Raw genomic sequence first — 24123 nt, 5'->3', positions numbered from 1 at the left:
AATAATATAGACATAAACAAGGGTAAAAATGAAAAGAGTTGGAAGAGGATATCAAAAGAAAAATCTTGAAATGTATCCAAATTGTGTTATAGAGGAAGGAGGCACAAAGGGAATAAAATTAAGGGTTTAGAAACAGACAGATACTTAGATAAAGAGATAAGGCCCCTAGCTAGAGAAGAGTACAGGCAAAAGCTGAATCAATAAATAACTTCTGGGGAAATCCTGCAGGTAATCAAACAATTAAGATTAGGAACAATGTAAACTGCTTAAAGTTTGTGTAATGGTAAGAAGCTGAGTTCAATGCAGATTTCACTGACTTTTTTTTTCTTCTCTTTCTTTTTTCTTTTCCCTTTTTTTTCTTTATTAACTTTTTTTCCCCTAACTTTCTTGGTTTTAATACATCTTAGACTGTGTTTGATAAAAAGTTATACCGGGTACGGGCTCTGGGAAGTCGGGAGGGGGGAAGGGAGGTGGGGTCACAGGGGGGAGGGGGGAAATATAGTATGTGCCAGATTTTAAAGTAACATGATTGCACTTGTATACTGTTGCTTTTTTTTAAATTTTAGTATAAAAATAAGAAGCTGAATATATCGATAGATAGTAGAAATACACCGAAGTGAGGAGCAGAGGGAAAGAAGAGGGAGGGGTAGAGAGGGTGGGAGAGAGGATCGGAAGGAGGGTGAGATGGAAGGGAGGGGGAGAAACGAGTGATAGAGGGGGAGGGGAAGTAGGAGAGGGGAATGTTGGAGGGGAGAAAGGAAAGTTGGAGGGGGGAGAAAGAAAGGGTGTATGGAGGGCTGAAGTGGTATATTGGTTTTGTATTTTGGGGAGTACAAGGATGGCTGTGTTTATTGCCCAATGTTATATGGCCCCAATCATGCACAGTATATATGTGACTGTATGAAATGAAAATGAAAAATGAAAATAAAAACACTTGAACATTAAAAAAAAAAAAGAAGCTCCTTGGATGAGAAGTGAAACGCCTTCAAAGAAAACCCAGAAAGTCCCGTTGCCTCTTGAAAAAGCACCTTTGGGATATGGTGCAGCTTATTTTATAAGATAGAAGAAATGCACATGACAGCCTCTAGGGAATATACATTAAACACAGCATGGTGGTTTTTCCTAAATAGAACGACAATATAATTATTTCAACATCAAGCTTTGGTCCAAGTAAAACATTATCACTTCAATTTTTTAGAGCGGTGGACAGCTTCTACTTAAGTGGTGGGCTGGTAAATGGTTCATTTTCCTGCTGTATAACTGTAATTTTAGAAGATTAGAAGTTATGCCAGAGGTCAGATAGTTCACCATGATTGCTTCATACGGTCTTTCATTAACAGTAATGTTCTTCAGCCACACTGGATTCAGTTACTCTCAACGATGGCCACTTCATTATAAAGTGGTCAATTTTTCTTTCCAGTGTTATCATGTTGACAGGTCATTTGGACACATGCTATTTTCCTCAGCAGTATCGGTCCATTCCTCACTTTGGTAGGCTGAAAGGAACAGGTTTTCTAACTGTGTCAGGAATTCTTCAGCAATGAAGCTATTGGCAACACTGTCCAGAGTCTTCCTCATGCACTCCAAAAGCTAGTTTTAAGATGGAAGAATAAAGACAAAAATAATGTCAGAGTTGATGAAATAACATTTAGGAGTTATGGGGTAGCGGGTAGAGCAACTATACATTTATTATGATTCTTTAACCAAAGCCTATTAAGACCTCATGCCCAGGTTTATTTACATACACTCACAAATGTATATCACACACACTACCCAGAAATAGCTATCATGGATTCAATGAATTGCTTTTCTGCAGTGAACGTTCTTCATGACGAATAGCCAATTTGTTAATGTAGTTGTTACTTCAAGGTATATGTGATTATATCTGAAACATGTCAAACATTACCCAATTCAAATATTCTATATATAGAAAGCCATATCAATAGCTTTGCAAACACCTCTCTTTAATCCAAGAAATGTATTCTCTGCTGCTCTGCCCTTTTTTTCCACTGAACAGAGGCAATTTTTGTGAGACTTGTTAAAGCTAATGCTTATTACATAATTTATCCATCAAAGTTGTACATAAGGATTTCTTGAGATAATGATAGTCCAAATTCACTCTGCAGCATGTTATAGTCTATGCGGAGTCTGAATTGGGGGAGTGTTGGTTAGTGACTGGAGGCTGCTTGGCAAATATTGTTTGAAAATGGTGCTAACCCTATTTTTGATTGGTCCACCTTATCACTCTGTTGTATGGTATGAATCAGCCACTTGAATGAATGATAAGCGTATATTTAGTTCCACTGAGTCAAATAAAGGAACCATCAACACATTTATGGAACTAGATATAATCTACTACCTGCTCCTCACTTTTCAACTAGTGCACAGAGAAGTTTGTTCGAGTGCCAAGTGAAATATCTGTAAAAACAAAACAAAACCAGGATCTCCCTAAGCCTGAAGAACCTCAACTAGAAGTATGTAAAATTCATGCAATGATCAACAGATCATTGTAAACAAAATCATGTAGACTGCAACTGATGAGTAAAGATAAAAGTGAGAAGACTCAGTGTGGGGACATTCATTTTTGCAAGGATCATCTGTTGGGGTAGAATTCTGGTCATTTTAAGCTATTTAAGGTTTAAAATTAAGACAGCCAGGCCATAAGTTTCTGAAGACAAGTTTAATCTACCCAAGAGAAGTCTATTTTGCCAAACATTCATTGATTTCGGTATTTTATAAGAGTAAGTTGCTTGGGAGCCTCAGCAAAGAAATGGTAAATATATGCAAATACATAACCACTCATTCACACTTTTTAGCACAATTTCTCTCACATTTAACAGATCCAGATTTAGATACACTTAGTACACACAACCAAAACTAATGCCATGAGTTTTCACACTTAGAACAAATCTACTAAAATCAGAACCCAACTCAAGATTTCTATAGTAATTAGACACAATTATGTTGCCTGAAATTTCAGGTGAGAAACAAAGAATTTTAGAATGATTACCTTCTGCAAACACGTTAGGTCTGAATCTCTATGGAAGATTTTATCCATGGGCACACAACTATTGAATGAAACATGGCAAGACAATGTCAGAGGATACATAAAAGTATTTTTTATTGAAATAAATACTAATTTGGACTAACTTGAAAGATTCCAAAATGCAAGCAGCTACACACCTATGAGACATCCTGTATTTTTCAATTATCCACTGTGTTTTTTCTAATACTATCTCCCACTGAGGCTCTTCCAACATTTGTTGCACTTCAAACTTGTATGGCAGGCCTGTAAGCCATTAAAACATATCATATTATACAGAATCATATACAAAAAATGCTGCTCTCTTTGATTTAAAGTTTATTGTTCACCTCCCTTTATTTGCACTGACAAAAAAAGCACAACACTGGTTTATAACATCAAGACCTTGATCTAATTGTCTTAATTACAGACCAAATTAGCTTAAGTTCCAAAATCAGGTTCAAATCTGTGTCGAATTGCTCATTTAATTGCTTGTCCATAGTATAATTGAGCAGAAAATGCATGCCTTGTTAATTTAAAAAATGAGATGTATTATACAAACTATAAAGCCATTTGATTATAACTGGAAACTTTCGACATCTTGGATACTCAAACCTTTAATTATTGAAATTGATATTAATTTCTTTTCCTCCCCTCTTTCTATCACAGATAATCCTATACTGCAATTTATACAAACTTCAATTGTCTTCATTCTTTGGATATCAATTTACAAAGGATTATTGATAATATCAAGAGATTAAAGGCTAGATACAGATTTTATAAATCCACAGGCAAGTTCTCTTATTGCTTAGCTTTTCCAATTTAACCAGGCTGCTCTGCTGATAATATTTTTAAGAACGGGGTTTAAGTAAATTACTCAAACCTGCAAATCTACCTTCTACAATTTCCCTGGACACAGACATTTCAGATACTTAGAAAGCCATATGTTCATTTATCTAGATTCTAGACCATTAAAAACAAAAAGATAATTTATATACTGTACTAGTTATTGAATGTAGTCAAGCAGATGCTAGCAACCATCTGACAGCCTGTGAACTTCAGATTGAATTTGAGTTCTAACCTTCTAGTACAAACAAGGAACAAAACAACTGAACTCTTCAGGTGTCAGAGGCACAAGGGTAATAATGCAGACTTTGTAAGTATGCTTTTTTTTTTAAGGACCCAAATCGAACAATATAATATAATTTTGCACCTTTTGCCTTTTTGCCATATTATGGGGAAATGTTCAATTCTGTTAGTTTTGGATAATTTTTAAAATATTTTTTAAATGTGTAATTTAAGTTTGGGGTGTAGAGATGACTCCTAGGAATGTTACGACCACTGACATGCCTATAAATTCTGCATTGCTAATCACAAAGATGGATCTAATATAATTGCAGATTTTAGTTAAATACTCTTAAAATTGGTATCTACTTCCACTTTTCCATATTCCTGAGCCAGCATGGGCATTTATGAGAATGGGGGGGGGGGGGGTGAGCAACTGGTCCATAATAAAGGCTGGTATTTAGTGGAGGGGGAGCCTAACTTACTCCAACCCCAAAAGCTTGCTTCACTATAAATGCAAACGCAGATCACAAATTCCTGTAACCCCAAAATCTTGGTGTTCAGAGTCAAATTCATTAATTCAGTTTGCAAAAACTAGAGTATACTTTTCTTCCCCACCCCCAAGGTTTCTAATTAAGCATAGTTTAATTATAATGACTCTTTCTCTTATCTCTCCAAAGCCTGCTTTTAAAACACATTGAAATAGAACCTATAACAGAGAGGATTATTTTAAAAAAAACACTTACGGTAGGATCCATCTGAACTAGTCTCATCACTAATTACAAGACAAGTGATCTGAGAATATGGAAGAGGATTATTTCGATTGTAAGGACTTATAATCATTCCAACAAACATTGAGCCACCTCTGGAAAAATAGCTCTGGAGAAAAATAAGAATGCAATCAACAAAAATATATACTTTTCCTTCTCTGCATATAATCAATCAGAATGAAAACGTATCAATAACAGTGGTATATCGTGGTTTTATTATTCAAAGTTGCATATGGCTAATAAATAAACAGCACTATTTCCAACTGTTATAATTTCTATCCCTTTTATTCCACAGGGATATATTACCTGGTATTTTGCCTGGGTATCAATATCACGTAGGGAAGGATTAGGGTCAAAGGCAGGATGAGAATGGTACCATCCAATGATACTGTAACCTCTAGCAGCAAGTATCTCTGATGCTTGAGTTTGAGATACTGGATCCATTTCACACTGCAAGCCTGTACTAAGGCTATTGCAGGGTTCTGCTGCACAGACCTGTAAGTTAATAAATAGGATTTAATAGGGATGCTACAGTTGAATGTTTGTTTTTTAAATTCTGAAGAACATGCTCTATTTTAAAATGGACATCTGAATTTCAAATTACAGAGATCAAGCTCTTAAGCAGATGCTCATTAATGGATACTTTGATATATTCTAGTTCAATTTAGTCCACTATAACTCATTTCTTGTAATAGAAAATTATATTCCAAATTATTCCCTGAAGTAACTGTTTCCGTGTTTCTCTATTTCCCTAGAGAAGACATAGGAGAGCATCCCCATAGTGTCTAGAATTCATAACAAATTGATAAAAGCCCTTTTTAAAATTAAAAATAAATACGGTACTTACTTCAACTATTCCATCAGTTTCAGAATATCTTCCACCTAACAAACCAATTACTTCTGCCATTGAAACATGAGCATGCTAAAAATACAGGAAAGAAATAATAATAATTCAAATATCATTCGTAAAATGTTGGCAATCTTTGCCCATTCTTATTCTCTCCCCAACATATATAGAAAAGAAAAAGTCAGGTAGAATTATAAAGATTGGGACACTTTATCCCAACTATTTTCATAAATATTGTGCTTAGACACACTAGAAGCCTATGTGATAAAGGTCTATGAAACAGTTACTACCTCTTGAATTGTTACAAATGAGAAAATTGGTACATTAGAAGTTACTGTCTTGACTAAGAGAGGGAAAGATATACTGGGATGGAGTTTTATTTATTATCCCTAATTGATAAACAACTAAAACAAGCAGGAAAATATGTTAGAAGATGAATCTTATATAAGGTGTCATATGTAAGATATCATATAAAGCACATATAATTGAGAAAAACATTTGCAGGAATAATTAAGATATTCTCTCAGAGACATCAAAACAACATATTTTTTTTAAAAATAACTTCCAATAAAAACAAAAATGGGCTAGTTCCACTATAAATCCATATTAAGAATCAGTTTCAGTTACATCAAGCAATAGTTAATATGCATTTATAAAGCACAAAAAGATTGTAATTTTATTTAACCATGACTTAAATCTTTCAACTAATTTAAAGCCGTTTTGTAAGGGATTTCAATAGAACAGGGCTTACCAAATCCATAACCAGAAGTGCTTCTGCAGATACTGTCACTTTGAATGGCTCCTGAAAAGATAAAACTCATAAGAAAAGTTTGCTTAAGGAGGCTAAAACATGTTCATCTTTCCAAAATCAGACTTACTGGTTTTTCTTCTGTGTAGGAACAGCAAGGGATCAGCTGAAATGGATCAAATGAACTACAGAATGAAAAAAAGAAATATCTTAAATTGCAAAATTAATGGAAAGAAAACATTTAAATGCTGCATAATTTCTTCATATTTTTAGTTTTAATTCCAATATCCCAAGTGTTCATGATTGGTTCAAATAAGCACTTTTATATATAAGAAAAAAAATTCAATGGACATATTTCAATCTTTTTACTGGAGTATGGACTTTATAGAATGAATTTAACTCAATTTAATCTTAAATTCTTCTGACAGGAAGCTCGCAAATCTAAAATCTCACCAGTCAATTTTTTTCCAAAGAGATTTTATAAATTAAAAAAAAACCTTTTGGTGTGTCTTTGTCCTTTAAATGCTTTTGATAGTTTATATTTCTGATCTTCTCTCCTCTTTGCTAGCTCCTCAGCAGAGAGATGCTAAAAACAAACATATGCATTAGGTAAACTACCCAATAACGAGTGTTAAATATACTTAGGCTCAAAGAAATCAGTGAGCTGGAGAATGCTTAATTTAGTTGTCCCACTAGCCAATGCTAACAGCTGCTACCACAAACTAGCTTTATGCCAAATGCACTTACTTAAGTGTCAGAAATGCACAAATCCCCTCTACAGAAGTCAAAACAATTTCTCTCAGTGAAAAGAATGAACATTCTGCATTTTCCCATTGGTAGACTGCGTAAGGACATTTTAAAATATTAAAATATACTATTCTGCCAAGTATGTCTGCTTTAGTTTTAGTCTGACCTTACTTATGGTCAATTCAAGATGGCATACATAACTAAGGTTCCCATTTCCTATTTTCCACACAGCAACAAAGATAGGTTGGTCTAAAAGAAACTGATCAGTCTAAAGGCATCTAGCTGGATTTCATGGGAGGGCTAGAACAACTGGTCTACAGCCCAGCAAATAACCCACAATACCAAACTGTGTCTCAATGGCACTTTGAACTGTTTCTACATAGGCTCTCTAATCCTTGGCTAAGAAAACTGGATAGTCATAATCAACAAGATCGAAGCATTCAACTAGATCAGTAACCATAGAGTGTTCAAAGGAAATTTACAGATATAGTAAGATGGCCACAACTCTTAATTTCTTATGAGGTATACAATCTCATAACACAAAAATCCCATACCTGATTTTAATAGTTAAATGCCATGTTCAATATTTTAATGGTTACATGAAAAATATTCCCTTTTCTGAACTTTTAAGGGGCTACAAGTCTATGGCCCCTAAATATTAATCTAAACCACCTGGCCTGGAAAAAAACCAGAAAAATTGGAGGAAAAACAGTTTTTTTCCCCAAACAGCTTTGGGGGAAAAAACATTTTTCCCAGTTTTTCTGTTTTTTTCCCCAGGTCTTCCCATCTGTACCCTCACCCAACCCTCAAAGTTGGAATGATATTCTAACAATCAAGAGGGACATCCTCCCATCAACCTCTGGACATGGAAAGGCCTACTTGGAGGCCTGGCTATAACTGGTCGAAGTGTGTTCCAGAAAAGGGTATCCTCTTAGCTACTATATTTTTTGGAGTATAAGACACACCAGAGTAAAAGACACACTAAGGTTTTGAAGAAGCAAATTTTTTAAAAAGTTTTTGTACTTTGCAGACCTCCCAAAACCGGCCCATTTTTCACGAAAACGGGCCGGTGTTTTTTTGTTTTTTCAAAAAAAGGGCATGAATAGCCTTCAGGCGGCTTGTAGAGTGGTCCTGGGAGGGGGGTAAGGCAAAAACAAGCAAAAAATGGCCCATTTTTCACAAAAAGGGCATGAATAGCCTTTAGGAGGCTTATAGAGTGCTCCTGGGAGCTGGGCAAAATTGAGCAAAAAACTTCTCATTTTCCGCTCATTTCTGCCCTCCCCAGCCCCCAGGAGCACTCTGCAAGGCTCCTAAAGGCTATGCACACCATTTTGGTGAAGGGGTGCAGGGTTTTGGGAGGCAAAAAATGATGTATTCAGTGTATAAGAAGCACACAGATTTTCAGCCTCTTTTTTGAAGGAAAAAGGTGCGTCTTATATGCCAAAAAATACGGTATATACATACTCAAACAAGTTCAGGAGTCTAAAATGTTAATTACCTCAAACGTCTGTCCTTCCAAATCTCTGGCGTCGCACCAGTTTCCCCATGGGTCTCTCACTCGCCGCCTCCTCGTACGCTGTACCAAACAGAAATGCACTCACACATCTACTCAAGTGCACCAAGCTCTCTTCATAATTTATGAAGGACTGTCACAAAAATATATGCAATGTACAGTGATCCAGATTGCCTCGCTCCTTACCAGCTGATGAATATAGATAACACATGAACTTTAGCTGACCCAATCTGACCCACTTTTACTCTTTCCAGCTTCGTTTCCTACTTCCGCATGCATCTATGCAATGCAGAAGAAAATTACAGACAACTCCTGTAGCAACAGCAGATGAAAGGGCTGGGGGGGAAAAATACCAGACGCCATGCTGGTCCTATTTTCCCTCTCTAGCTATTCTTTCCAATCTAGCATTGGGGGGAAAGTATATAAGTAGGCTCAAGTGTCTGCCTATTTAGTCAAGCTAGTCACACATGATATACCAAATGTGATGATGTCAGAAAGAGAAGCCAAGAAAAGAAAGAACAGCTTTGAAAATGGACTGGATTTAGTAGGAGACTGCAGAGAAAATGACTCCAGAAAAACAATTGGGCAACGATGCAGAATGTTGCAAGCTGCTTCATTCTAAGCCCCCCCTCCATTCATGTAATGACAAATTGAGCTGCTTTTAAAGGCGGGTGTGTGGGGGGGGGGGAATCGCCAGGCTTTCTCTCATTTGTTTTACTTTGTATTTATATAACCTCACTTTTTGCTCATAATCAACTGCCTCGCTTAGCAACGGAAATTCTGGTTCCAAGTACCATGATTAAGTGAGGACTAGCTGTATAGTGCATTAACTGGTCGCTTCAGTTTTTGCGAATGATAGTCATTTCCTCAGCCTCCAAAGTTAAATACTAGAAAACGAATAATCACTATTATATACCTGCCCAATGATCTAGTTGAGAGCAATATATAATTTAACAAAATCTCTGCAAAAATTGCATCCTGGTTAGAATGCCAATATATAATTTATGAAGTCAAAGAAATCTCACCACTGTGTCAAAAATGTATTCAAGTTTGTGTTCCTACAAATATGATTCCTACAAACGAATGCAGAAGAAAGAGAATGAAGAAAAAATAACCCAAAGAATCACAAACACATGAGCCTGTTTTCCATCTCACCATAGATTGTAGACGTTGCACAAGCTGATATGCATCAACAGCATCCTTGCCTTCCTTGGGTCGTACTTTGTCAACTGTTTGCGGTCTATTATACACAGCTTGCTCTATAAAGGTGAAGAGATGTTGCCCTTCAGTCTACACTTTAGACAGATGCTCAAAAAACAACTAACCCCAGGGTGAAAACCAAACATCTGATGACAATATTAACTTTGCACTTATTGTAATTCTATCATTCAAGTTAAAATTTCCATGCAATCATGAGGTTTATGTGACTAAATAGAGCATCACTTCCAAAATAAATAAATAAACAATCAATTTGCTCATTTACTGTACAGGGCGGGGCATAACCTTTTCCTAGGGGGTCACAGCAACACTTGTAATAACAACACAAATAATTCATACACCATTCGAAAGCCCATCAAAAACTGAGTTTATTGACACGATTTAATAGTCAGTATGACCACCATTAGCCCTTCGAACAGCATTCAAACGAGGTGGATAAGAACACAACAAATCTTCAAACAGTTCCGTTCGATTTTCCAGATTTTTCAACACAGTTTCCAAATTCATTCTCAAAGTTTCAACCGAATATCGATTTTGACCTTGCTCCTGAATCATCAGAGCTTCCACTTCATCCTTAATTATGGCCCCAATGTTCTCTGCCGGATTGAGATCTGGCGAATTTCCCGGCCAGACGTCATTGCCCCAAAATTCGACATTGTTTTCCTTTAACAATTGCTGAGTCGCATTTGCATGCATGCAAGGAGCTTTGTCATGAAGAAAGACAGCCTCACCAACCACCAAGACATTGTCTGGATCACTGAGAAATGGAATGACATTCTCCAATAAAATTTTCTCACGGAAATAACTGCCATCCCAGGATTCCCCTTTATCCTTCAAAACCCAATGCAGTTTCTTGGCTGTGAAAATGACGAAAATCCCGATGCAAGTCGGATTGCGAACGATTTGTCGATATTGTTCATGTTTGGCGATGTCATCGACGTCTTTAGCCCAAATTCGATCGTTCTGGAAATTCGGTTTTCGAATGGCATAAACGAAGAATTCGTCAGATGGCGCCAAATGAAGAAAATCTTCCTCGGTCCATTCAGACAACCAATCGCACAACCAAAGCCGATCTTGAACGTGTGTTTGAGTTTTCAATGGTTTGCAAATGACGTGGAATGGCTTCAAACCTTCTCGTTCTCGATATCGGCCGATTGTCCTTTGATCAACTAGTTTTCCACGAATTTGAAGGATTTCTTGGGCCACTTTTCGGTTTCCTTTTCGTTGTTTGCGACTGCCAGTTGCAATGATGGCTTTGCTTTCTTGGGACAGTTGCAGAGGACGCCCTTCTCCAAATTTTGTGAAACATTCTTGGGCTGTTTTGTTCCAATTATCAGTAACCCAATCCGGATGACGTTTCAATTTGTTTGCAATCCATTTTCGATTGATAAACGTCGCTCCAGCATCGCGAGCCTCTCGAAAGGCAATGCATTTTATTCTATCAATGATCCTTTGTTCTTCCGAATCGAATTTTCCAGCCATTCTTAAAGCAAATTTAACATTTAATAGCTCATTCAATTCAGTTTTTTATGGGCTTTAAAATGAGGTGTCGCGGAAGTTGTAAACTGCTGTCGATCTTGCTGTGACCCCCTAGGAAAAGGTTATGCCCCGCCCTGTATATGCTCTTTAGAATAGCAAAGCTTTGTAAAGAATGCCAGACTAAGAATTGTTACAAGTTACATAAACAATGCTACCTATGGAAGAGTATACAAATGTGGAGGCAAGATGGAGAGATATTACAATATAGCTGATTATTACACAACATTAAGGAAAATAATAAAATAAACTTTTGGGATCCGTCTCTAATCTATTATAGAGTACAGGCATCAGATCCAGTTAAGTCCCCAAACCTAACTGAAGGGAAAAAGAGACAGCAACCAATTTGCTTGTTTTAAGAGAAAACAGCAAATGCTTCATTCAAACTGCAAATTCTAGGCACATAAAAATCTACATTACAAGTAGATCCTTATGCATAGCTTACAGAGTTAAATCATGCACTCCACAGATTAAGCAGCCAATACCAATTAAGTTGACCAAGATATTAACCCCACTATTATTTTTCTTCTGGTGACATTATTACAAGATGTCATAATAAAACCTAATACATTTAGGATTCATATACTTCATCTTCCATATATTGCGCTGAACAATCATTGATTCCCTCATTTATAAGACAGAGATCTACTTCTGGCATCTGAAAAACCTTGACCACCTTTGTTGCCACTGACCACAAAGAAAATGTAGTGAAGAGAAATAAAAGAACTAATTTATCAAAAGACACTAATTTGTTTCCAATGTCTTAAACAGGGATAATGATTTTTTATTTCATTTTCTGGCACACTATTTATAAAGTATTTGTTATCACCTGACACACTTGATCTCCTCATATAGAATCCAAATCTATTATGCATACGCTCAGAACTCCTGATGAAACTTCACTTAGTTTTTAACTGGTCTTCAGCCCACAAAAGTTACCACTTATTAAACTATTCTATTAATTAAATAGGAAACTTTTTCATACAAAAAGCTGTGTTGTTGTTTTACCACAAAGGACATAGTAAAGCAGAAAAATACAATTCTGAGGTAATGAAAAAAGAGAAAGAAAAAGATCACATATGAGTTCTTGATTCTCTCTAGGATTGGCATCTGACCTCCAACCACAATAAGCATATTTTAAAAATGCTATTTCTAATCATTATTCTCTTTCCACCTCAAGTCTACCAGCGCTTTCTAAAAGAAAAGGTTCAGTAGAATTTTCTATGTCTTTGGTAGCTGTGAACTGCTTTGGAGACTCTTGAAAAAAACAAAGGATACAGATGTAAATCTAATGAAAGAGTGTTCTTTTTACCACAGCCGAAGTTAATTGCTCCTATTAATTCCAGGTAAGTATGTATTCGTCCAATGCAGTTGACATCACCGCAATTCTTCAGTCCTGGACGTACCGATGTCTTGTTCAGGTATTTTGGTTTGATTCTTTCCCTAAAACCAAGTGGAATCACAATTTGAAAATATAGATTTGACACACCTAAATGTATCTCATAATTTCAGGTGGGTGGGTGCAGTCATGAAAGCTATGGGATAGTTGCCATTCTTCTAGAGAATTTCTATTGAAGCGATAAAAAGCAATGAAAGGCAGCTGGTGACCTTGGGATGAAAATTCTCTCTCAGCCCAGCCCTACTTTATAGGGTTAATGATGTGGGCAAAATAGGAATTAGAGAATTAAGGTAGGTTTGCTGCCTTTGAGTCATATATGAAGACAGAATCATACAATAACAATAGTATTTCTGTAACAGCCATATAAAATAGATTGGGCCTTAAGTTTCCTGACCTGACTGCTCTACAGTTTTGCAAATAACTGTTATCAGGGTGCACAAATGGGGGGGGGGGGCAAAGATGGCTACCAAGTCATGTATTGTAAATGACCACCACACAACAGTGCAAGTTTATCAAAAATATCCGAACTCTTAATTACACAAAACATGTTTGTTGCATACCCTATCACCGATGGCATTCTTTCCACCAGCAAGGTGTGTGCCTTAATCAGATGCCCTTAAAAACAGCAAATTTATTGTACAAAGGAGTCAGATGAACCTGAAGTGACGCTTCCAGTTCATCAACAATGCTTACCATTGATCCAAAATATAATTTCTAATTTTCAAATAGCGCTCAGGTGTTTTGGCTTGACGCCCAACAAAAAATTCTGGAATCGCTTGCTTTTCTTCTTCCAATATAATGCCTTTATCGATTACTATTTCTTGGTCTGGTGACTTAAGCTCCTCTGCATCCATCCGGTTTTCCTCCCCAAGGGGTTCAGAAGAAAGGAAATGAATGTCTCTGTCAGTTATGTCCTTTGGTTCGTCACAAAGCTCTGGGTTAGGAAACCAGTCGGGACTTTCAGAAGTCCCTGTTCCGTCACACTTCTGATTCTCTGTTTTTATAGTCCGATGCTCTTTACTCTCAGAACAGGATATTGCATTTTCATCTGTGTTTTGCTCTGGTTTCGTAACATCCTGGGTTAAGAGAATAGCAGGCATGTGTTGGGCAGAATCCAAAACAGGTTCTGTCCAATTGCTTGGCTCGGATGGGCTTTTTGGAACATCTAATATCTCAGACTTTCTAGATTCTTGCTGATGTTCACAGGATAAAAGTTCATCCATTTCATCTGTAATGTCTACTTCTTCGTCATCTGATAATTTTTCAATTTTCACTGCATTTAAATTAGGGTCCGCTCGACCTCTTAAATGCTCTAGTGCCCATGTCACCTTCTTCCTTTCAACATCCTCATTGCTTTGTGGAAAAGGAGCACCGATGTGCTGCTGCTGCTGCTTCACTTTTTCTACGCCATCACTTTTTGCCTGGTTACATTAAGAAGAGTTAAGCATTGCACAACTAAATTAAAAAATCAAAACGAAAGAGAATACTTGTTAAGACATATACATAGAACCAGCTACTTCTCAGTGTTGCCCCGTTCTCCAGTTAACAATTTCCCCATTCTCCAGTTAACAATTCCAGATAGTAGCAATAGTCAGTGTTTTCATCCCAAGGTAACAATGCATTAGATGATAGAACTGCTTCTATATACAAAATGAGCGGGGGAAGGGGGGATCCAGACACAAAAACTTAACCAGGTGTTCTCAAAATTTCAATAGAGAATTTGGACATTTGAAAGAATTTGAAGCTCCATGAGTGATAGTCCATTTGTGTGATGCTATATTTCACTCAGTGGCTCAATTAATATTAATTAAAAGGGAAGATGGACACTAGATAGATTTGATCAATTTATTTCTTATAGCTCAGTGATGGCTAACCTTTTCCGGACCAAGTGCCCAAAGCTAAAATGCAATCCCACTCCTTACCCCACCCCCATGCACGCACCCCGTGCATGCGCGGCAGAGACCCGAAGACCAGCTAGCCAGCAGGAGGCATGTGCACATGCATGGCGGAGCTGAACTGGGGTGACAGCTCGCATGCCCAGAAAGGGCGCTGCGTGCCACAGGTTCACCATCAGTTATAGCTGATCATTTCTTTTTGTCATCCTGTCAAGTAAAACATATTTCTAATTTACCTTGTTCTTAAAGTATTGTCTGGCATAGCTCTTTACTTGAAGAACGTTGCGTCTTCCAATCATCATAGCGATTTTTGTCCATCTTCTGCCAAATTTAGCCTAGCAAAAAAATAAATATAAATTCAGAAGTGGAAATATAGAAGAGATAGCAATATATCTAAACATGGCTATTGCAAGGGACTGTAATGGTACATTTATATGTGGCCATGACCTTGGAAGACAGGAAGAAGAAAACAGCCTGGTAAACAAAATGTGAGTTTGAAGGAGGAAGGGCTTGTAAAAAAGACCTCAGAAGGGACCCTCTCTGGTTCTCAGGAGAGTAAAATTGAGGGGTACTTTCAGACTTCCAAAATTTTGTTAATGAAACCTTACAATAAAAATAGATCTAATATCGCTGATGGTCCTTCTTGATTGACTACCTCTCATGGCTAACAGTTATAGAGGTAGTCCTCCTTTACTGAGCCGAGGTGGCACAGTGGTTAAATGCAGCACTGCAGGCTACTGCTAGATCAGCAGTTCAGCGGTTCAAATCTCACCGGCTCAGGGTTGACTCAGCCTTCCATCCTTCCGAGGTGGGTAAAATGAGGACCCAGATTGTTGGGGGCAATATGCTGACTCTCTGTAAACCGCTTAGAGAGGGCTGAAAGCCCTATGAAGCGGTATATAAGTCTACTGCTATTGCTATTGCTATTGCTATTGCTATTTAGTGGCTAACTCATTCAGCAACCATTTGCAGTTACAATAATGATGAAAAAATATTGTGACCAATCCTCACATTCAGACCTTTGTAGTTCTGAAAAGCAAAGGAGTGTTGAAGTAAGATCATAAGCTGCAGTTGTTAATCCCAATTGTGGTTGCTAAATGAGGACTACCTGTACTGCCAACAAGTACTATGGTCACACTCTGAAATATCATGGAGACCCCCAAAGTGAACCACAGTACTTCCTTGTCAAATGAGTTTTTTTAGAATTTAATTCTAAGATACACTTTTCCGGCAATCTCCAGAATGGAATGATAGCTTTGCTAACAGAACAGACTAAGGAACTTAGAGGAATTTAAAAAAAATAGTTTTCAAACTCAGTTGTGTAAATCCTTATTAGGAAGCTAAACCAGATTATATCTTACTCTCAGAAGATAAAGAGTTTTCCATCTTCCTTCTCAAATTTGCTGTAAGTGATTGGGAATTTTTGGCAATAGTGTGATAATCAGTACAAGGAATTGCATTTCCCTGCTAAAGCATCTTAGAATCCCTTTTGGCTTGCAAAGCTTACCTTATCTTATTCAACACAGAATGTTTTAATGTTAAGGCTGAAGGATGGCTGATTATCACCAAACTTGCAATAAATGATCCAAGTAGAATTATAGATAGTCCTCAATTTATAACCATTCTTTTAGTGTCTGTTTGAAGTTAAAACATCACTAAAAAGTGACTTTTTTCACTCCTATAACATTCGCAGCATCCCCATAGTCATGTGATCAAAATTAGGATGCTTGGCAAGTGGCTAATATTTATGATGGTTGCAGTGTCCCAGGGTCATGCGATCAACTTTTGGGACCTTCTGACAAGCAAAGTCAATAGGAAAGCAAGATTCACTTAACAACTGTGCTACTAACATCTGCGGTGGCTCACTTAATAAATGTGGCAAGAAAGATCATAAAATAAGGCAAAACTCACTTAATAACTGTTTTGCTTAGCAAAGGATTTGGGGCCTCAATTATGGTCATAAGTCAAGGACCACCTGTACTTTCTTGTTCCTTTTTAAACAATTATGCAGTATGGTTGTATTTTAAAACTGTTTATATGAAATTATAGTGTTAGTAATATTTACCAGTCCTTCTTCAAACTTTTCCTTTTCTTCTGTTGTCCACTTCAGTGAACTAGTTGTTGATTTTGTAGGTGAACGAAGCCTATCAGAAAGCGAAACACTTGATTTCATACACATCCACTTAAATAATAAAAACAAAACTTTTTATAATCAACTGCCTTTACAAAAAATACTTGTCTAAAAAATAGACATTTCTTAAACAAGGATTTGGGTTCAAGATAAAAGACCCTGTGACTTGCAGTATCTTGCATATAGGATTTCCTAACACTCCACCATTCTGTTTTGGGAGTTGTTAATGTGTAGATGGTATTAAAAATATTTTGCCCTGATAGAAGGGTCTTACCAGCAACATATAATCTTGGATCCAATCCAATATGAATGCAAGAAATTCAATTATTTCAGAGTGTTTATAAACAACACAATAAATTCTACAAGCATAAAACAACAATCTTCAACTGAGATTTAGCATCAGAAGTACATACGTGATTTTTGTTTCTTTCTTGTGTGGACTATGAAGTAAAAACAAGAAAAGTAAATTTTACTTAATATTCTACATTTAGCAGACATTTGTAAAGTTATCTTTATAATGTGTACATTTTTAAAAAGTTTTTCAGGATTCTGATTACTTTCAGCTTTTATTTTCAATTTTAATTTTTATACCTTGTCGAATGAAATTATGTTTTAAAATATTAAATTCTTGCTTTAAAAAATTAACAATGTTGTCAGAAAGAACATTAAAGAACTGGTGGCCCACCAGAGTTTTATATAGCAAATGTTACCTTTTTGTACATTTTTTATCATTTTCCTTCGGCTCATGCCAATTTTTTTCTGGAAGAGACTTGCTAGACAAGTAATATCTGAAATATATTAAGGACTTCAGAAAGTACAGGTATGTGAGAGAAAACTTTTCAAAGGAATGTTTGGGCAGTTATTTATTCAAAGCAGTGTCACTGAAACCCAATCAATGTGCGTATGTTGTAACACTCATGAAGTATTGTCATAACACCACATATTCTTGCACAATACTTGGTTAATGAAGAAAAATAATCCCACATGTATTTAATCAAATTTCATTGAAAGCTTAATGTGCTTATTATTATAACTGAAACAAAAGAAAACATAGATAAGACACATAAAATTTCTCTGTACCACCACCCATGTTCAGTGAAATTAGAATAATTTTACTTTCAGACTTCTTTCCTGCAGAAGAAATAATAAAAAACAATATTTGTAACTCAGGATTGAAATGAAGGGTGCGCTCTGAGCTTGGTTATTCACTTGTAGGTAAGTTTCAGGACATGGAAAAAGCAAAAATCTACCCAGGATCCCCAAAAACTGGTGGTAGACAAAACAATCACAGTACATAACCCAAGTTCTTCCTTTTCACATAGGACAACTGAATTTATTCAAATAAGTATGTCATATTTATGAAAAGAAGCCTTCATGTTTTATGTCCTTGTAAATCTAATCTACAAGGACATAAATAATAATCCTCTTTTTCCACAGAGGATTAGGACACTATTGGCAAAAGAAAGTATCTTGGGAAATAGGTATGAGGAACAAATTGTTATAAAGCCAGTCACAATCCTTAATAGCTGCCTTCTGATTACAAATCTGCATTACAGCTCTTTTTCTCACTTTTTAGTAGGAAAAGGATACTCTTCTTCCAGAAGCATCTTCTCAATGACAGCCTTGTTTTCTTCACTAATTGTACTATCAAGACTCCAAGGCTAAGAGAAAAAATAGCAGTTATACAACATTAATTTTCATAACAAGAAGTGGTATGAAGAGAAAGAGAAATCCTCTGAGATGCAAAGTGAAAAAAATAGGCATATTTGTAGGAAAGCTCAGAAAACCTGAGGTAAAATTTGGTTTAAAAAATAATATAAATTAGTAAAATTTCATCCTTTGCTTAAAAACTCAAAAAGGAACAGGGACAACAATTATAATAAGCATGCCTCAAAAAGAAAAAGACGTATACATAAACATACTGCACATAGCTAGCTATGTCCCCAGGCTTAAATATTTTTCATTAACACTGCATGTAATATTTCCTTTCTGCCTATGGTAGTTTATACACCAAAGTACATGGAAATTAAAAGACATCAAAAAGCATTTGTCCCAAAATACAAACAATGAGAACTCATTCTTCCGTTATATTCTGTAGTTTACTTACAAGCACCACATCTGTTCTCCAAGTGGAATCAAGGTAGTGATCTTGAAGTAAACTGGATGATGGATATTGATAGCTTCTGAAACAAAAAGCCAGAGAATAAATATTATCCCAGGCAATGTATTTTAATATTTTTAAATGTTGTATAATATTGCCCTGCCCTTGATCTTATCCATTTGTCTTTACAAGAGCATATGGATTAACAAATAATACAGTAGAAGAACAGGCCGAACTAGAGAGCTGGGTTAAATGTTGCCACAAGAGATCTCAAGTTCAACTCCCTCTTGAATTCTGTTGATCTTTATCTAAAGCCAAATTAACTTTGACCATTAGATTCTCATGTATAGGTAGCAATAATAAACTCTTCTATACTTTGGACTCAATGAATGCTCCTGGTTATTTGCATCCGACAAGTCCTGGAAAAATGATTACATTATTTTATAGCAAAGATCCATAATTCCTTATCTCATGAGATAAACAGTGAAACTTTCAGTTATTGTTGCAGCAGTATGACATATTTAGGGCCATCTGAACTGAACAACCAGTAGTTCGAAAAGATCATCCATAAAAATATCAGAGTCCTGGGGGAGGAGGAGCCAACGTCGCAATGTTACATCGTGAGGACTCGACAGTCCGAATCCGCTAATGACACTTTTGCCCCTGGATGGTCCGGCAGGACCTAAACTGTCCCAAAGAGACGGTGACTGGGAGGACAAGACCTTGCTGGTCACAGGGACATCGCAAAGTCCCTGATCGACCCAAGGGAAGTGCTTCCAACTGGCGGCAAACAGGCAGCCCTCAGGCTGACATAGTTGGAGACTCCAGAAAGAAAGAGAAGTGAAAGTGTTCCATCTGGTGGGGTTTTTTTTCTTTTCTTTTAGAAGATTGCCCTAAGAAACTTTTTTCTTAAGCTAAATTAGTCCTTTAAGTAAGAACAAAGCGGCGTACTTAATCCCTAATGGACTGCCTCAGAAAGTTTTTTGCTCTTGCCTGTAACGATGTTTTGTGAATTGAAGTGATTGCAACATTTCCTGTATTTTTTTTTACTACTCTAACTTTTTGGGCTTAAATTGAAACTTTTTTTTACTTTAATAAACTTCTCCTTCTACTTGTTATAATATCATATTATATTTGATGACACTGACTTTGCAACAGAAGGGTTTGGAACTTGTTTTTAAAACCTGATAAAGACTCAAGGCCACAGTCTACTGCTGGAGCGTGTGGAAAATATTTTGGCAAGAATTGGAAAAGGAAAGAAAAAAACTTGAACCCTTCTTTTTTGAAAACCATAAAAAAACATCTACTTAAGATTCAAAATAAAAATAGATACATTCTTCAAAACCTTGTGACAGGCTAGAGTGGCAGAAAGTACCAAACTCCTCTCTTTGCTTTTTCCTTATATTTCTTTTTACTCTAAAAAATGGATCAATAATCAGATGAAGAAAACTTGATAATTCAAAACATTTTGGCTGGACTTCAAAATATCTCAGAAGGACTTGAGAGATTTGACAAGAAATGGGACTATGGGATATCACAAAAAAAGATGATGGGGTTGCAGCCCCAGAAATTAAAGAAGCGAATGAAAATATAGAAAACAAAGATAAGAAGTTAGATCAACTTATTAATGGAGTAAACGTGAATGAAGGTGGAAAGAAGGGAAGCTGGAAAAGTGACTTTGATAATTTGGTGCTTCATCCCAAACCCCAAGATGCAGGAGAAAAAGAAAAAGCGAAAAAGATGGATTTAATAAGACAAATCTATCCAGAAATAAACCTGACAACCAAAGTTAAACTTACATTAATAACAACTCAAGGGCAACAAAACTACATGAGAGATCTTTTAAGATACAAAGTGCGGAGAGAAGTCTTAAACCCTGGAAAGGTTCTGGAAAGGGAATCGACACAACAGCTGGCGAGAGACAAAAGACTATTTAGTTACTGGAAAGACACTGGTTAATAATGCTAGTTGATGAAAAAAAGCTAGTTAATTATTGATGATTAATAAGTAGAGATTTTAGTACTTTATAGACTGTTCTAGATTACCATTGAATATATATTCGTTAAAATATAATTTACTATGATATTGATAGTGAAATGATAACCTTAATTAGGATAAATAACCAGGCCATAAAAATGTTAATGTATACTTTTGGTGATTGATAATTAGAAATGTTAACATGTCTTAGATTGTCTTAGATGCTTAATGTTCTATTTTCTTAGCATGTAATTAACTAATTTGGGATTGAGGGAAATGACCTATAAATCTTATTAATAAATCATTGTTTAAAGATGGCTATAAAGGTATAATATTGTGTGAGCCTGTGGAGAGAAGAGGTGAGATAAACAGTAAATAACTTTTAGTCAACTACAATAATAACAAAGAAATATTAATGGATAATATCTAATGATATATACAGGTGTGTTATGGGGAGGGGGGAAATGCTTAGATATCTTACTTAACTGAAGTTGTTTTACAATATGTCATAAAGATGTAATGTTATTGGAGATCTATTGAAACTGCAAATGAATGCCAGTATGTGGTTGTGTCTTTAAATATAAATGATTCTAGATAAAAACATGTTTAAATAATGGTAATTAAATGAGAATTGTGGTACAGGGATAGTAAAATAAACAATTTTTTTCTTGGCTTAAAATGTACAACTCGATTTGAATGAAGTATATGTAAGGATGGGAAGAAACGCAGGGAATATATTTGTAACCAATCGATACGCTTTCTACAAGATGTAACAAAAGATGATTCTTTTTTTGTGTGTTTTGTTTAACTAAAACAAAAAAATTTCAAAAAAAATATATCAGAGTCCTTTGCACACTGTGTATCAAAATGAAAAGTTAACTATACTGTTTAGATACTTAAAATAATAAAATAAAATAAAATAATTTTAAAGAGTAGGAACAATTCAAATGATCGTTGGAAAACAACAAAGTATGGAAGTGGAACAAAAGGTATGAAATATGAAAGTCTATGAAAAAGTCTATGAAAAGGTAAATTATTTTCACAGAGATAAAAAGTAATCTATGAACCATGAGATGCTGATAAACAACAGATAAGGAAACAAGATAAGATTTTATCAATTATTCCTGAATTTATCAGTCTTTACAACTTCTAAACAATGGTCAAAATTTGTATGAGTAAATAATGTTCACCCTTCACACCCTCCAAAGAAGTCTATAGATATTCAACTTCCATCCTTATCTCTGTCACACTGAAAGATTACTGGGAAGGAGACACAGATTTAATTTAACTGTTATAATTTTTAAGAAGCTCATCAAGTACAGCTTATAGTGTAATGCTATGTGAAAATAACCCTGGAAAGCAGAAAAAGCTGCAGCCTAGTCACTCATTATTTTTGTCCTCTAGCAATCATAAGAGAACAGAATAGATAAATTAACTTATAAGACTGCTTTACCTGACTATGGGAGACCGACCGAATGAAATATGGTCCCCGAAGACGAGCCAGCAAACCTAGATCAGTGTTTCTCACCTTTGGCAAAGACGTGTGGACTTCAACTCCCAGAATTCCATGGGCCGTATGGCTGGCTGTGGAATTCTGGGAGTTGCAGTCCACATAATTTAAAATGGCCAAGGCTGAGAAACACCGAGTCCTAGATCCAGGACAGTGGCACGACAGACTTCAAACAGCCCCTGCCATGGGGAAAAGGTCTGGGCGAACGGCATTGCGCGAGGCCTTTCCTCCAAAACAGAACCATCTTCTCGATTGCTAGGCCCCAACCCAACGCCCGCCCTCTCTTACCCTGCCTGCGCTTCCGCAGCGGGTCCCACCGTCGAGTCTCCCTCGACATCAACATCTAACTCTTCCACAGCCTCCATACTGGCACCTCCACCGGATGTCGCGGCGACGACAGAGGAAGGGAGTCAAACGTGGGCTGGCGCGTCTTCCGCCCTGGAACTCGGGCCTGGGTGACGTTATAGGAGGTGGGCTCAAGACTCGCGCATGCGCAAAAGACGACCGGCTACTCGTTGGCTCTTGCTTCCGCCCTCAGTTGGCTATGGCGAAGGAAAACGTGATTGGGCTGGAAAGGTGCTATATAGAAAGACCCAGTGTGGTGAGAGAAAGAGCTCTAGGAAAAAAAAATCCAGTCCGGTTCCAATTCGGGAGAAAAAGAATAAAATGGAGACTGGCTGATTGGAACGAAGGTCTCTGTTTATTTAGATACCAGAAACTTCAGTGACAGCAGCAAATGTTTCTGGAGTGGCTGACCAAATGGTTGAGTGCCTGGATGGATGTTTATAAGGTTCCAAAGGATTGTGCAATGTGCCTTTTATTATTTCAATGGTGGGCATTTTGTTTATGAATAGATTGGCCCAGTCTTCCTGAATGGATACCAAATCTGCATTCCTGAAGGCCATCAAGTTTCTTAGTTTGAAGCTATTTTCCTATGGCAGGAAGACTGGAACTACTTTCTGCCTTTATTAAGATTTTTCTCCTTTGGGGGTACATAGCCTAGCCTTTTTAATAAAGACTATTTTGATCTGGGGAGGAAGAGCTTCCTACAGAGCAGAGTGAAACTGTGTGTGTGTGTGTGTGTGTGTGTGTGTGTGTGTGTGTGTGTGTGTGTGTGTGTGTGTGTGTGTGTGTGTGTGTGTGTATATATATATATATATATATATATATATATATATATATATATATATATATATATATATATATATATATATATATATATATATATATATATATATATATATATATATATATATATTACAGTTAATGTTAACATTGCCCGCACCGTCGTAGCTCTCCAAACAGCATGTAGTAAAAGCAGAAGTCCCACTGGAGTTTCTGACAGGTCTGGTTTATAGGAGTCTGGATTAGGTCTACACACCTCCCAATGTCCGATGAGAACTCACAGGTTAGGCCTCCTCCGGGTGCCGTCGGCCAGACAATGCCAACTGGCGACCACTCGGGGGAGAGCCTTTTCTGCTCCGGCTCTGTGGAATGAGTTACCAGCAGAGATCCAGACCCTTCCCACCCTTGCGGCCTTCCAAAAAGCCACTAAAACCTGGCTGTTCCTGCAGGCCTGGGGTTGCTGATTCAAATCAGGTTCAACCCCCAATTAAACCGGATATATGTTGGGTTTTTAAACTG

The 24123-nt window shown here is 36.6% G+C and overlaps 1 protein-coding gene across 1 annotated transcript; it reads right to left on the bottom strand.

Annotated features, from left to right (window-relative positions):
- Window positions 1–1009: 1009 nt before the first annotated feature.
- Window positions 1010–22930, bottom strand: MYSM1 (Myb like, SWIRM and MPN domains 1). The gene is made up of 20 exons (XM_014072211.2): window positions 22768–22930; window positions 18999–19074; window positions 18482–18552; window positions 17602–17679; window positions 17305–17331; window positions 16826–16904; window positions 14997–15095; window positions 13559–14286; window positions 12779–12909; window positions 9868–9971; window positions 8698–8775; window positions 6950–7038; window positions 6583–6637; window positions 6456–6506; window positions 5705–5779; window positions 5164–5352; window positions 4834–4966; window positions 3184–3289; window positions 3011–3068; window positions 1010–1590 (listed from the first exon to the last, which is right to left on the bottom strand). Exons 1-20 carry the CDS (start codon window positions 22842–22844, stop codon window positions 1426–1428), a joined length of 2469 nt encoding a protein of 822 aa, XP_013927686.2. The 5' UTR covers window positions 22845–22930; the 3' UTR covers window positions 1010–1425.
- Between the last annotated feature and the right edge of the window lie 1193 nt (window positions 22931–24123).

This window comes from Thamnophis sirtalis, unplaced genomic scaffold (genome assembly GCF_051295495.1).
Source record: "Thamnophis sirtalis isolate CommonGarterSnake01/CBP01778 unplaced genomic scaffold, rThaSir2_p1.2 scaffold_7, whole genome shotgun sequence".
NCBI classification, from domain to species: Eukaryota; Metazoa; Chordata; class Lepidosauria; order Squamata; family Natricidae; genus Thamnophis; species Thamnophis sirtalis.
This window is presented reverse-complemented; position numbering and strand designations above follow the sequence as displayed.